The 15,491-nt window shown below is 39.4% G+C and overlaps 1 protein-coding gene across 1 annotated transcript in view; it reads right to left on the minus strand.

The window, feature by feature from the left end:
* LOC117416134 (tubby-related protein 3-like) overlaps positions 1-15,441 on the minus strand; it is a 91,732-nt gene extending 76,291 nt beyond the window's left edge. The window contains exon 1 of the mRNA XM_059026929.1: positions 15,297-15,441. Within this exon, the coding sequence (XP_058882912.1) occupies positions 15,297-15,340 (44 nt within the window). The 5' untranslated portion in view covers positions 15,341-15,441. The remainder of the gene's footprint in view (positions 1-15,296) is intronic.
* Between the last annotated feature and the right edge of the window lie 50 nt (positions 15,442-15,491).

A 15,491-nucleotide genomic window follows, 5' to 3' on the forward strand; every position in this document is an offset into this window, starting at 1 on the left:
ATATATATATATATATATATATATATATATATATAATCTAATCTATCCCACCCGGGCGGCACTCAGCCAATTGAGCACCGCCCCCTGGGAGCTCCCGTCCTCGGTCGGCAAAGGAATAGCCTGGACATCCAGACTTTTTATAATTATTATTATTTATTTCTTAGCAGACGCCCTTATCCAGGGCGACTTACAATTGTAAGCAAATACATTAAGTGTTACAATACAAGTAATACAATAAGAGCAAGAAATACAATAACTTTTGTTCAAGCAAAGTACAAGTGTGACAAACCACAATTCAATAATACAGCAGATAATAGTGATAGTTACATCAGGATATGATTAAATTCAAAATACTACAGATTAAACACTTGGCAGATTACAGTATTCTGAAGTACAGGATTAAATGCAGTAAAATAGGGGGCAGATAAGAGCAAAATAAAGCACATTTAAATGAAGGGTGATAGTGTCCCAGGATACAAACAGAGGCGTTCTACAGGTGCTGTTTGAAGAGGTGAGTCTTAAGGAGGCACCGGAATGTGGTCAGGGACTGGGCAGTCCTGATGTGGATTTACTGGATGTGCCACTTGGGAGCCCCTAGCAGCAGCATTTTGAACCAGTTGCAAATGAAACAATAAACATTTTGGGATGCCAGAAAATAACGCATTACAATAATCAATTTTAGAGGATTCAAAAGACAATATTTCTCAAATGATAAATTATATTTCTCAAATGATAAAAAGACGATTTTGTAATCTTTTTGATATATTTCTCAAATAAAAGAGTAGGGTCGGAGATTACACCTAAATTTCCCATTCCTAGTACAAGTTCACAAGGTAGTCTGCTGAAATCCAGGCCAAATGATTCTGGCTTAGGCCAGAAAGAATGGGTTTGGAATTGAGCTCTTTCAGTTTCTTAGTTAGAGCTTTAAGTCTTTGTTTCTTCACTTCTGATTTTCTATCTTTTTTGTCATTAGTACCTACATGCACAATTATTACTGGCCCCGTTTGTGTTTTATTGGAACCATTTACCAGTTTGTGTATTCTAATATCAATGTCCTGAATGTTTGCTCCTGGAAGGCAGGTTACAGACCTGTTCAATGGATCTTTAGAGTGAAATCACGATCAACATAGTGAATTATAGTCACCTACCAATAAAACATCCATATTGCTATCTGTATTGTTAAATTTTTCGGTACTTAATTTGTACTTAAATAACAGACTTAATTTGTTGGATAATACAATACTCTCTGGTTGTTTATTTTTAGGTGTTCTATGGCTTTTTCTAGATGTCACCCATGGTGTATTCAAGTTAACATCGTCTCTATGTAACCCTTCCATAATAGGACATGCAGTGTTTGATAATGAGTTTGGTTCCTTATGAGCACTTGAGACCAATAAGTTAGAGGCCTACAATATCTGAAGTTAACCAGGTGTTGATTCTCTCATGAACACTGTTTTCTATAAACTGCTGATAGTTTCTACTGTGGGGACACAAACTTTCCCCACCACTGTGTCACAAATAATTAATAAACTCCTCCAGGAAAATACTTTTCATGTTTTTGAACTACAATAGATCTGATATTTTCAACATGGGCTTTTTGCCGTTGCTATGTTACTAAGACCTTAAGTATTCTACTGCATCAGTTACATGAAGAATAACAGTGTGTGCTTTGCTGTCATAAGTGCTTGATCCAGAAATAATTACATTTACTTACAAAACAGATGGAGCAAAAACAGCTACAGTAAAGCATGACCTCAACTCAGTTATCTATTGCCTCAGAGTTCTCCTCTCATCTAGATCCCCATGGTCTTCACCCCTGTACTGATACTGTACATTTTATCCTGATCAGTTTATTTAATCCTAGTGCTCAAGAGGCTTAAATATGAAAAAATAGAATAATCAACGGATTTTCAAAGATGTTTTTCCTACAAAAGCACAGTATACAGTGCAGTAGACAACCAGTAACGAGGAGAGGCAGTCAAAATCTGCAGAAAATATATGCAACAAACTGCAACAAATTTAAGCAGATATCTGCAGTGTTCTGCGGAGCATCTTATGGCTTATAACAATTTAAATCAAGTAAACACTCATTAAACAATTTATGGCTTAAGGACTTCCAATTTAATATATGTAGCATTTGTGTCAGTAAAATCTTTAGAAACTGTCAAACAAAAATATCACAACACATCACATGAGACTTCTTATTGGGACTCATTTTTAAAGCCTAACGCCAGTCTTTAATTAACTCCTACTTTCTAAAGGAGACAAAACATCTGTTAATTTGACTAGAACCAAACAACTAAGTTTTATATTTAAGGTCAAATTTAGCAGCCTGTTAATGACAATTATGACGACGATGTAGCTGCAGAATATGGCGAATCTGTGGAAGACTGTGAATTCCGCAGGAGCCTACAAATTCCGCAATTTTCAAGGAATTTCATTATCCGTAGATTTGAATTGCCTCTAGTAATGAGGCATAAAGATGCTAAAAAACCTAGCTCCTTTGAAGGAGAGATTGTTAAGGGTGTTGAATGCAGTCTTAAATAGTTGAAATTCGGTGACTCTGCTTTATCAGTTAGATTGTGCCGAAAGTGAGCTTTTAGCTGTAGGGATACTAAGCTTTTCTCCCCTTGAAACCTGCTTACCACTGTCTCAATCCATGAGCCAAATAACCATAGAAAGTTATACAGGACACAATTAGGCTCTGTTACACCAAAAAAATGTCCCCACCAAGTCTCGTCCTAACTGGATTTAAGAATTTTTCAAGATATAAAAGTGCATGTATATTTTTAAAACTTGGATACACATCTTTATGGGTGACCTTACAAATAGGGTATAAATTGTGGGTAAAAAGTTTTAAATTGATGGCAAGCCTTTTAACTGCAAACTCTTTATCTTAACTTGTGCTTGAAATGTCACTGTAACATCACTACAGTCAGCACTCATACATTACATATATATATATATATATATATATATATATATATATATATATATATATATATATATTGTAATATAGCGGGTTGTGAGAGACGGCAGGGAGGGGGTTAAAACCTCCCTGCAAAGTAAAAAGAAAGAAAAACATGTGAGAATGCACCGTATTGATTGCTTTATTGTTTCATTTAGTTTTGCTAATTGTTTTATTGTTTTGTTTAATTGTTTTATTATTAATTATTATCCGCACCTGGGCGTTATTAAAAATTAGGTCCAGGTGCGGGAGTTTAAAAGGAGAGCAAGCAGTCTGCTCGGGGCTGCTGAATGGAAGGAGGCAGAGAGGGGTGCTGTCTCCGAGTAGCCAGAGGAAGAGAGAGAAAAAGAAAAGTAAGTGTGGTACCAAACTGGTGTTTTGAAAGGATGGGAAAACAGCTTAGCTGTCCCGTGTTAGTAAGGGTTTCCTGGAAGTTGAGTTAGTGCTCCAAGAGGAGCTAGGTGTTTATTTTGTGTTTTGCTTTTTATTTGTTTTGACGGTTTTTATTAAAAAAATAGCGCAAACGCGCTTGAAAAATCCACTTCTGTGTTCTGGGTCGTATTTTTAAAGGGCCAACGAACCCGAGCGAGGGTGAACCTTTTACATTTGGTGTCAGAGAGTGTGGGCGCCCCTAAGACCCAGAAATGGATTTACTGCAGATGATTGAGCAGATTACGAAGAAGGCTGTTGCTCAGAGAGAGCAACTTGGGAGATGGGAGAGAGAGATGGGGTTGGCCCCAGTGAAGAGAAGGGAGCCAACCGAATTGGAGCTGTTACTCCAAAAGTGGGAGCAGGCTAGCGCAGCTCCGCAGTCTCCCGAGCCAGAAAGGGAGGAGCCGCCGCTGCCGGAGCCCAGAGGGGAGGAGCTGCCGCTGCCAGAGCCCAGAGGGGAGGAGCTGCCGCTGCCAGAGCCCAGAGGGGAGGAGCTGCCACTGCCGGAGCCCAGAGGGGAGGAACTGCCGCTGCCGGAGCCCAGAGGGGAGGAGCTGCCGCTGCCGGAGCCCAGAGGGGAGGAGCTGCCGCTGCCGGAGCCCAGAGGGGAGGAGCTGCCGCTGCCGGAGCCCAGAGGGGAGGAGCTGCCGCTTCCGGAGCCTAGGGAGGAGGTGACAAGCGTACCTCCACCACAGCCCCGACCACCACCCCTACGGTCCAGTCCGGCGTCGCTGCGTCCAGTCCCTCACCCCTTGCTCCTGGACACCCTGTCGGTTAGCCTGGACCTCCCTTCACTTGACCTGGAGCCCAGGAGTCGGCAGGATCGGGCACAGTTCTCCACCTGGTCCCCTGCTCCGCTCCTCCCGGACACTAAGACGTCGCTACGCTGCTCCCAGACGTTGCATACGCTCCCCCTGGTCACTACTTCGCTCCCCCTTGCTGACCGGACGTCGCTGCACTGGGTCCCAGCTGCAGACCTCTGCCCGCTACTGCAGCCTCCAGTGCCCCGGTTGTCGTGCCGGTCGCCCCTGACGAACCGGTGGGGTCCCTCGTCGCCGGTGCGCGGTCCCTACCTGGCTGACCCAGGACGTGGACCGATCCACCCTCGAGTTCGCCCGTGGAAGAGGGCGAAAATTGACATTTATGGACTCGAGGGTGGGTGGCTGTGTTTTAGGGGAGAAGGTGGCCGTCTCGTGGCCTGTGTCTTGGAAAGACAAGGGGGGGGAAATGTAATATAGCGGGTTGTGAGAGACGGCAGGGAGGGGGTTAAAACCTCCCTGCAAAGTAAAAAGAAACATATGAGAATGCACCGTATTGATTGCTTTATTGTTTCATTTAGTTCTGCTAATTGTTTTAGTGTTTTGTTTAATTGTTTTATTATTAATTATCCGCACCTGGGCGTTATTAAAAATTAGGTCCAGGTGCGGGAGTTTAAAAGGAGAGCAAGCAGTCTGCTCGGGGCTGCTGAATGGAAGGAGGCAGAGAGGGGTGCTGTCTCCGAGTAGCCAGAGGAAGAGAGAGAAAAAGAAAAGTAAGTGTGGTACCAAACTGGTGTTTTGAAAGGATGGGAAAACAGCTTAGCTGTCCCGTGTTAGTAAGGGTTTCCTGGAAGTTGAGTTAGTGCTCCAAGAGGAGCTAGGTGTTTATTTTGTGTTTTGCTTTTTATTTGTTTTGACGGTTTTTATTAAAAAAATAGTGCAACGCGCTTGAAAAATCCACTTCTGTGTTCTAGGTCGTATTTTTAAAGGGGCAACGAACTCGAGTGAGTGCGAATCTTTTACAATATATATATATATACACACAGACGTGCTCAAATTTGTTGGTACCCCTCCACAAAAAACGAAGAATGCACAATTTTATCTGAAATAACTTGAAACTGACAAAAGTAATTGGCATCCACCATCGTTTATTCCATATTTAATAGAAATCAGACTTTGCTTTTGATTTTTTATTCAACATAATATTGTAAATAAGAAAACAAATGAAAATGGCATGGACAAAAATGATGGGACCGCTAACCTAATATTTTGTTGCACAACCTTTAGAGGCAATCACTGCAATCAAACGTTTTCTGTAGCTCTCAATGAGACTTCTGCACGTGTTAACATGTAGTTTGGCCCATTCTTCCTGAGCAAACTGCTCCAGCTGTCTCAGGTTTGATGGGTGCCTTCTCCAGACTGCAAGTTTCAGCTCTTTCCATAGATGTTCCATAGGATTCAGATCAGGACTCATAGAAGGCCACTTCAGAATAGTCCAATGTTTTGTTCTTATCCATTCTTGGGTGCTTTTAGCTGTGTGTTTTGGGTCATTATCCTGTTGGAGGACCCATGACCTGCGACTGAGACAGAGCTTTCTGACACTGGGCAGTACGTTTCGCTCCAGAATGCCTTGATAGTCTTGAGATTTCATTGTGCCCTGCACAGATTCAAGGCACCCTGTGCCAGGCGCAGCAAAGCAGCCCCAAAACATAACCGAGCCTCCTCCATGTTTCACTGTAGGTATGGTGTTCTTTTCTTTGAAAGATTCATTTTTTCGTCTGTGAACATAGAGCTGATGTGACTTGCCAAAAAGCTCCAGTTTTGACTCATCTGTCCAAAGGACATTCTCCCAGAAGGATTGTGGCTTGTCAATATGCATTTTAGCAAATTCCAGTCTGGCTTTTTTATGTTTTTCTTTCAAAAGTGGAGTCCTCCTGGGTCTTCTTCCATGGAGCCCACTTTCACTCAAAAAGCGACGGATGGTGCGATCAGAAACTGACGTACCTTCACCTTGGAGTTCAGCTTGTATCTCTTTGGCAGTTATCCTTGGTTCTTTTTCTACTATTCGCACTATCCTTCTGTTCAATCTGGGGTCGATTTTCCTCTTGCGGCCGCGCCCAGGGAGGTTGGCTACAGTTCCATGGACCTTAAACTTCTTAATAATATTTGCAACTGTTGTCACAGGAACATCAAGCTGCTTGGAGATGGTCTTGTAGCCTTTACCTTTACCATGCTTGTCTATTATTTTCTTTCTGATCTCCTCAGACAACTCTCTCCTTTGCTTTCTCTGGTCCATGATCAGTGTGGTGCACACAATGATACCAAACAGCACAGTGACTACTTTTCTCCATTTAAATAGGCTGATGACTGATTACAAGATTGGAGACATGTGTGATACTAATTAAAGAAACTAATTAGTTTGAAATATCACTATAATCCAATTATTTATTATCTTTTCTAAGGGGTACCAACAAATGTGTCCAGGCCATTTTAGAATATCTTTGTAGAATAAGCAATAATTCATCTCTTTTCACAGCTTCTTTGCTTTATTCTATGACATATCAAAGGCATGCAAGTATACATGATAAAATAGCTTTTAATTTCATCACTTTTCAGGAGGAATGAAGCATTATTTCAATGAGCTGTAAGGGTACCAACAAATTTGAGCACGTCTGTATATATATATATATATATATATATATATACACTAAAATAACAGTGGAAGATGAGCCCTCATTGTATTACATGTATATGAGACTTTTTCTTTACTGCGAAGTAGAAGTAAAGGCTCTCGTTAGAACCTTGCTTTGCCACTGTGGGGAGAACTTTTTAAGTACTTCTAAGAACCTTTTTTACATGGATTCTATAGTCTCTATTTGCAGACTTTCTTTTTTGTCATGTAAACTATGAAACATGTATTGAAAATTGGAGTTTGCAAAACAATATGGTATTATAAACCGCAATTTACAAACTGACTTGATCAGAAGGGTTAAAAAAATAGTTTTTTGCAAAATGTTATTAAATGTTTCTTTGTCCTTGAAAACGATGTCTCCTTTTTGCTGCAGACAAGTCTCCCGAGTAGCCTTTTATATAGCCTACTGTCTGACTGTGGCAAATTAACGCCTGCTTTCTTAAAATACTTCATTTTAGCAATAAATCAACCCTTAATGTTAAAATCCTAAAGTAACTTCCATTTATTAATTCTCATCTAGTACAGTACAAGACACACACAAACATGACAAACATCTAAATGGTGGATTAATGTGATCCTTACACTGTTTGTTGTTTAAACTGTGACTGTTGTCTCCACATGTGTGACTTACAGATGCAGCCTTATCAGGAATTAATTGGTAACAGTAAACCAACATCAGCTATGGAGTGCAGACTTTGCTCCAGGGAATGACTCATTATAGAGCAGCATAGTGTAGACTGGTTAGGACCCAGATGGCTGCAAACAGTGCTGCCATACGTACGATAAGTATCATATTTCTACAATAATTTGGACCACTGCACGATGTACGTGAAAAAGTAAATTCATCTTCAATGATTTTTTTTTTCATCTTCTGTCATTGGGAGGAGAAAGGAGACGACAATAATGAATCATTTGCATCACCTCGGTGATTTACTGTCGCTCCAGCAGGTTGTCAGTGATTCGTTGGTTGTCTTTGTGTCTTTGCTCGTGGGTGGAGAATTTTTTTTTTTTTTTTATAGTAATCACCAATTATTTTTATTATTTTCTCCCAATTTGGCATATCCAATTATTTTTAGGCTCAGCTCACTGCTACCCCCTCCTCACCCGCGCGCAGGAGCAGTGAAGACGAGCACACACTGTCCCCCAAAGCGTGTGCTGTCAGCCGACTGCTTTTTTTCACACTGCAGACTCACCATGCAGCCACCTCAGAGCTACATCGTCGGACTATAGGGGTCGCTGGTGCGCGGTCAGCCAAGGACACCCTGGACGACCTAAACCCTGCCCCCCCGGCGGCGCTCAGCCAATAGTGCTCCGCCCCCTGGGAGCTCCTGTCTACGGTGGACAATAGAATAACTTGGACTCAAACCGACAATCTCCAGGCTATAGGGCGCATCCTGCACTCCACTCGGAGTGCCTTTACCAGATGCGCCACTCGGGAATCCGAGACATGTTTAAAAGTGTTTGTGAGTGTGACTGTTTTTCGAATAACTGCGTGTGACAGTTGGACGTTATTTTCTCCATTATTTTCAGACATATTTGGAAGTTTAAAGGATGGAATCTTGATCAGTGAGGAGTACTGTGAGTGAGGTGGATTATCCAGGTACACCTGTGAAGAAAAGCAAGTATGAGAATGTGTCAACATCGACCACGAAAGCAAAACACCAGCCATAAAGAGTGGAAGATGCAATCTTTGCTTAGTGGCTGTAACAACAGACAGCCACAGGAAAGCAAGATGCTGCTGTTGTAATACGGAATTTACTGCTGAACTTACGGTCCTGAAAAACCACGGCAATAATTATACGATAATTTTTTGTGAAATACAATAATTTTGAGGTTCCAATACGATATTTTCATTTTTCAGATCTGGCAGCACTGGCTGCAAAGGATAAAAGCACACCGCAAGCAAACAGTAAGAGCTTCTCATTGCTCCGTCACTAGGCAACAGGAAAAACACCTCAGTTCACTTCCTTAGTGATCATGTCACTACAGTGTCAGCTGATCCCAGGCAGAGAAAGTGACACTGTCAGAAGACTTCAAAATGGTTAACTGTTCAGTGTGCCAATATCAGAGACTATTCCCACTCTAATAAGTATATCAGTTAACACGCTTCCTGTATCTCCAGCCACAGTGATAAATATGAGATCATCACTACGTATCATTAACAAGTTCACCACTGTGACCAAGAAAAGTATTAAATAAAGGTTTGCTTGGGGGCAAGACAATGCTGCATGCATCACCCCACTCAGACAGCTTGCTTGCTAATATTTTGGTACTGCAAATGATTTTAATGAGCAAGTCATTTCATCTCAAAATGTAATCTATTAATGTAAAAACTGGGATGGGATGGATGTTGCCCATTAGATCACAAGCATAATCTCTCTGTCATTCACTTTCATTGGGAATCCAAATTCTGTTATCCTGCGATAACACAACAGTTAGGGTAAACCTGCGTCACAAAGGATCCATGGCAACAGCAGCCTGTCGTCAGGTCAAGTACCTGATTTGGAGTGGAAGCAGCACTCTTTTTTTTTTTTTGCAACGGTCATATAACTGCTATAACTAGGTGCATCTAGTGCAGTGGTTCTCAAAAAAAAAACAGTGCGGCCACCAACACTTCACCGGTGGTGGCACTGCAAATTTTTCCTAAAAATACTAAGCATAGCATATGAAAAATAAAGAAAATATAGACATATGCACTGCAAAATGTTTTAATTTATTTCTATAATAAGAAAATACAGCAGAACCTCTCAACTCTATTGGATCTTAATTCTCAGGCCCTTCTAATATTAAACTGGAGGTAATAATCAGGTGTTTTGCTAGATTTTTATTTTTTTTATTATTTTTATGTATTGCTCTGACAACAGATCAAACTTACTAAATGTATTAATTAATATAATATACATTGTATTAATGTATATCATAGATATAAATTATATCATAAATTGATATAAATGAATGCAAAACATAAGATAAAGACTATCACATTTAAGTTAAATAAATGCAAAAACTACTTTCTGTTCCAATCACATGCAGCACAATTCCCAGCTAAATCTAACAAAAGTATAACAATCTGCAATGCTGTTATATCATGAAATGATGTGTAAAACTGTAATATTCCAGATTAATAGGTTGTGAAAGCCATACTTTGCCCGACTGAATTAACTATAAAAGCAGAGGATGTCACACAGCAGTTAAAGTTACAGCCTATATTTTTCTTGTGTGTATTTCAGGCAGAAACAGTACAAAAGTAGACATCACTATTTGTATTTGTCATTTTTTTTTTGTAATCCCTGCAATTGCAGTTTCTTCACAATAAACGTGGCAAAGGACACATTTTCCTAAAGTAAACGCTTTACTGAGGTTTACTTATGCCGTTTTTAGATGTACATGCAAGTGAAAACTGTCAAATATAACTTAAACTCGTACAAAAAAAAAATGTGGAAAAGGAGGCGTTGTACAAAGAAAAAACCTCATCGTTGTATTTCGTTTATTACTCTCCTCATAACATAATATAGGATCACAACAAAACAAAATGTTGATCACGATACAAATCACTGCTCTTGTTCATCAACCAATGACTACTGACACAAAGCGAAAAGGAGATTTGTAATGCATGCCACAATTAAATGAAATCTGAACAGAATGAAAGCTCGGCCAATCAACATGCAGTGATTATACTGACGTTAATGGTGGCCAATAGCAGCTAGAAACAGTATGAGGAATCAGAATGCAAGCAGCATGGACTACTGAATGAATAGTGACACTGATTAAAATAAAGGTTAAGAGAGGAGTTGCTGGGGGGCTATTGAGGGCTGCTGTGGCCGCACAAAATCCCGCTGGTGGCTGCATTTGATAAGCGTTGCTCTAGTGTATTTTGAGACATTAGAGGAGTCCTTTAGTTATATGGTCAGCCTCAAATTGTAGGACTCAGAGGACTTATCTAATGCACTCGATTCTCCCTTTATTGTAGTTAGTTCTTAATTATCCTACAAGCTAATTTTTGCCTCCATTCACATCAATGATGCAGAACTCACTAGGGTATGTGAACTATGCATCAGTTGCAGAGACAACAACGTCTCACCCACTAGGAAATTGTGACTTGCTCAAAGTCACAGTGAGTGAGCCGAGATTTGAACTGGGGACCGCCTGGTTACAAGCCCTTTTCTTACTAAAGTGTGATAATCACGTAATGGTCCCATTGAAAAGCCTGAGCGAGTGCTGGTTATTACACATACAGGTACAGTATGCTGCCATATCTCCTTTTACCTGCTGATATAACTCATCCTGTAGTCTCCCTTTCTGGTCATCCAATTTCAGTTCCACTCCCAATTAAAATAAAAACCTCTTGTCATAATAAAGAAGGGGGTGGGTACAGTATGTTCAGTACATAGTTGGCTACATTATCAAGTTACAAAGCTCCAAGCAGTTTGTGCACAGGTGTTTAGAAAATGCACAGTATTCTTTCTCTCTACCAGCCTTCCATACCATCACCGCCGTTTTATTTCTGGTTTCTATGCAGTTTTCACAGCTCTGTGTCCCTGTGACATCACAATACTGACCTTGCACTCACACAAATAACCCGAGTAAAGAACAAATTACTCTGCTATCATTTGTGAATGCCAACACGTCTATAGATCAGTATTTAAATATTTTATTTACAATGATAATAACAATAATTTGATACATGTTTGGTAATTCCTTGTGTCATGATTCGTATAATTATTGTAGTCTGATTTTATAACTGGTGTTGCTCTCCAGAGGGTGTTACGTGCGCGACTCCATAAAATGATTTCCAATACAAAAAAAGCAAGGCACCTACGTAATGTTTATTGTACTAGCTGTAACAAAACACAGTCTGTACACATCTAAATTAATTAGACACACAATCGTTTTGTTAAGCAAGTCATCACAACGACCACATTGTGTCATTGCAAACACACACAAAAAAGCAATATATAATATAGGTATTTATGCTTGCTGTAAACACTCTTTCCTGTGTCTGAAGGGACATGCATGTGTGTTTCATTTTTTTAACATTTGTTCAATCATGGCAACGGCTACTGCAGCATCAGTATCAAAGTTAAATCAAATAAGAAGTTCACACATACAAGAGAGAACTAAGTACCGAGACCTGAAAATCATTTGACAAGGGCGTTTTCATACGCGTATATTGCTATCGGGGCTTGTTTGCTTACCTGATGCTGTAGTAACTCATGATTATTGCCGTTGCTATGGGTCCCCCAGTTGCTGGCCTCCCTGTATCTGACACTCTAGTTTAAACTAAAAGGAAATGGACTCTGCAAGCCCTAGCAACCGCACAGCCCAGTAAAGCGCCTCAGCATTGGCAGGAGCTTGTCGTCGCGTGGTTACGATTGGATATTGCTTTCGCATGGCTTCGTTTAAGGGGAGGTCCCCGGACCATGTTTGTGCTGCAGACAAAGTGCTTTTGCATTTGAACGATACAGTCTGCTTTGGTTGAATAACCAGTTGTTTACATTCCCTACAAGTTGTTTTCACGTGCAGGCACAGGAGCATTACCCTTTTTTTTTTAAATCGTTTTGCAACACAAGTAAAAAAAATTAGTAAAATAAGGCTTCAAATATTACAAATTAGAACATTTAAGGTAATTTCTAATCAGCCAGTGAATTAGTTTTATTTCCAAATGTCCTTTTTAACATGTTTTAAGCCAACAGGTATCACTTAAAACATAAAATTAACCTGTTAAAAACATGCTTATTGTATGATGACATTCCCTGTCTTGTCTATACAGCTTTTAAGTATTATTATTAGTAGTAGTAGTAGTAATTTCTTAGCAGACGACCTTATCCAGGGCGACTTACAATTGTTACAAGATATCACATTATTTTTACATACAATTACCCATTTATACAATTGTGTTTTTACTGGAGCAATCTAGGTAAAAGTACCTTGCTCAAGGGTACAGCAGCAGTGTCCCCCACCTGTGATTGAACCCACGACCCTCCAGTCAAGAGTCCAGAGCCCTAACCACTACTCTACACTGCTGCCAACCAGTACCAATGATAATGAGAAACCATCTCCTGACAAAACTTCTCTGCGCATTTTAAATAGGCTAATGCTTATGCTTATCTTAAGGAAGATTAAATAGTATTCCTTTCGTAAGTAAAGAAGTGGCAATTTGATCAAAAAAGGAATACGATTTAATCTTATTCAGAGAAACTTAAAGGGTTTGCCAACGTGGATTACTATCTACCATACCTAATAACTGCAAAGGTATTGACAATGTCGACCCAGGGGACTTTTTCAACCTGAAAAAAGAAACAAGGACCAGGGGTCACAAATGGAGATTAGATAAAGGGGCATTCAGAACAGAAAATAGGAGGCACTTTTTTACACTTGTGAGGGTCTGGAACCAACTCCCCAGTAATGTTCCTTGAATCTGACACCCTGGGATCCTTCAAGAAGCTGCTTGATGAGATTCTGGGATCAATAAGCTACTAACAACCAAACGAGCAAGATGGGCTGAATGGCCTCCTCTCGTTTGTAAACGTTCTTCTGTTCTTATAACTACTTCAAAAGGAAATTCCTGTTTCTGCAATCAGGGCAGCTTCTAAACAAAACTGAGAAAAGCTGATTAGTGGTCTTCATTTTTAGTGCACACAGTGAAAAAAAAAGGATATTTAACACATTTCGTCACCTTTAATATTAATAGTTTAATAGTAACACTTGAAATGTATTTGCTTACGATTGTAAGTCACCCAGGATAAGGGCGTCTGCTAAGAAATAAATAATAAATAATAATAATAGTAGAAAGTGGCTGAAAATAATCCTAATATCTATTAATCACGACACACTAATGATCCAAGCACAAACTGCATGCAATTCAAAACACAGGATTTTCACAGCTATCACATTACATGCAGATAAAATACGGACTAACACAAAATCCAAAGAATGTAAAAACATTGCTAACATTTGTGACATGCAGTAAGCGTTTTAATGGCACATTTCGGCAAATTATATTTTTGCAGCTTCTAGCAAATGCACTGTAATGACGAAATAAAGAAGCATCAATGAACTCCCTTTTGCTCAGCTTCTAGCATGTTCCTGTTTTATGTGTTATCTTTGCTGTGACTTTTTTTTTTTTTTTTAATAAGTAATATGCACTGGGATTCACTTACCTAAACTAAAAGAACATAACAGAAGAAACTACAGTTAAAGTAAACTTTGGCAAAGAGATCGGGGTGGTGATCTGAAAGATGTTTGAATAAATTGGTGCCATTTCCTCCTTTGTTTTTCACTTTAAAACACTTGACATTTTGACTGTCCCCCTTCAACCAGATTGCTGTTGTCATCTGGCTAAAATCCAAAATAGTTCCACATCAAGCTTCTCTCTCTGGCATAATTTAATTTAATATTCAAAAAGCTTTAACTCATGCGTTGCTGCATTAAACATTTAAATTTTAAAACCCAATAATCTAGACAAGTTCAATGAATGCCAGAGTTTATTTAGTGTGTTACTGTCTATGATATTAAGGGAGAGAAAGTGTATGTGCAAACAAATAAAACTGCTAAACTGTTCAAATAAAGTAAACATAGATAAATTAATGTATTTTTGTGCATTGTTTCAATAATCTCCAGAATTAAGTATGTTATTACGCACTGAAGCCCGGGCGTGTTTTTGGTGTTCTGGTGTTTTGGTCCATTGGCACGCAGGGAACATGTTTAGGGTTCCTTGCTGACTGCAGCGGCGCTTCATACTGGTGTTTTGCGCCATCCAGCGGACATTCCAAGAACAGTGAAATAGCTTCCTTGCATTCCAGCTGTTTTTCTTTTTGCGGGGCATCATCAGCCCAACATGTCAGCGTTTAAAATAATAATAATAATAATAATAATAATAATAATAATAATAATAATAATAATAATAACAGAGTTCAAGTCCAAGGACATGCACGAGTTTTAAGTGTAATTATCCTAATGTATCTTAAATGCATCCAAGTGGGGAGTTTTTAAAAAATAGATAAAATAAAACTGGACAACTATGTATTGCCAAAGCATATGACATTGAACATTTGCTGAAAATACTTGACTAGAATGGTATAATTCTGAAACGACAATTTAAAACAAAATTCATAAAAAGGTACTTGCAGAATAATATAGTATTTTTAAATAAATGCATTACCTACTTTAGTTTTGGGAACAACTGGTGGAAGCAATTTGGTCAGATTTAAATAATTATTTCGTAATCATACCCTGGGATCTAATGTTTCTGGCATTGTGAGTGTTGCATCTACAGTGAGTATTGACAGGAAGTCGAGGTCATGTCATTGTTTATTATACGCATAACACAAATAACCGGCTTTATCGAGCAACACAGTCATGTCTGCACGCCATCTGCTATTTAGTATAGTGCAACTATAACTGGTTAAAATTTGAATAATTAATTAAACTCGTTCGAAATACTCACTGCATCGGTATTGGTATCTTATCCGAAGCTTCCTTTTCTTTCATTCTTTCATTATTGATATTTTTTAGCGGTATCTTTGTCTTCCGTATTTGTTCGTCCAGTTCAATTTACCGCCTATGAAAATGCACGTCCCTGCGTCTTAAACCGTGCAATGTGATTGGTCGCCTGGATGTTCAATGACTGAACAAGGACCCG

Source organism: Acipenser ruthenus, chromosome 7 (genome assembly GCF_902713425.1).
Source record: "Acipenser ruthenus chromosome 7, fAciRut3.2 maternal haplotype, whole genome shotgun sequence".
Classification (NCBI taxonomy): Eukaryota; Metazoa; Chordata; class Actinopteri; order Acipenseriformes; family Acipenseridae; genus Acipenser; species Acipenser ruthenus.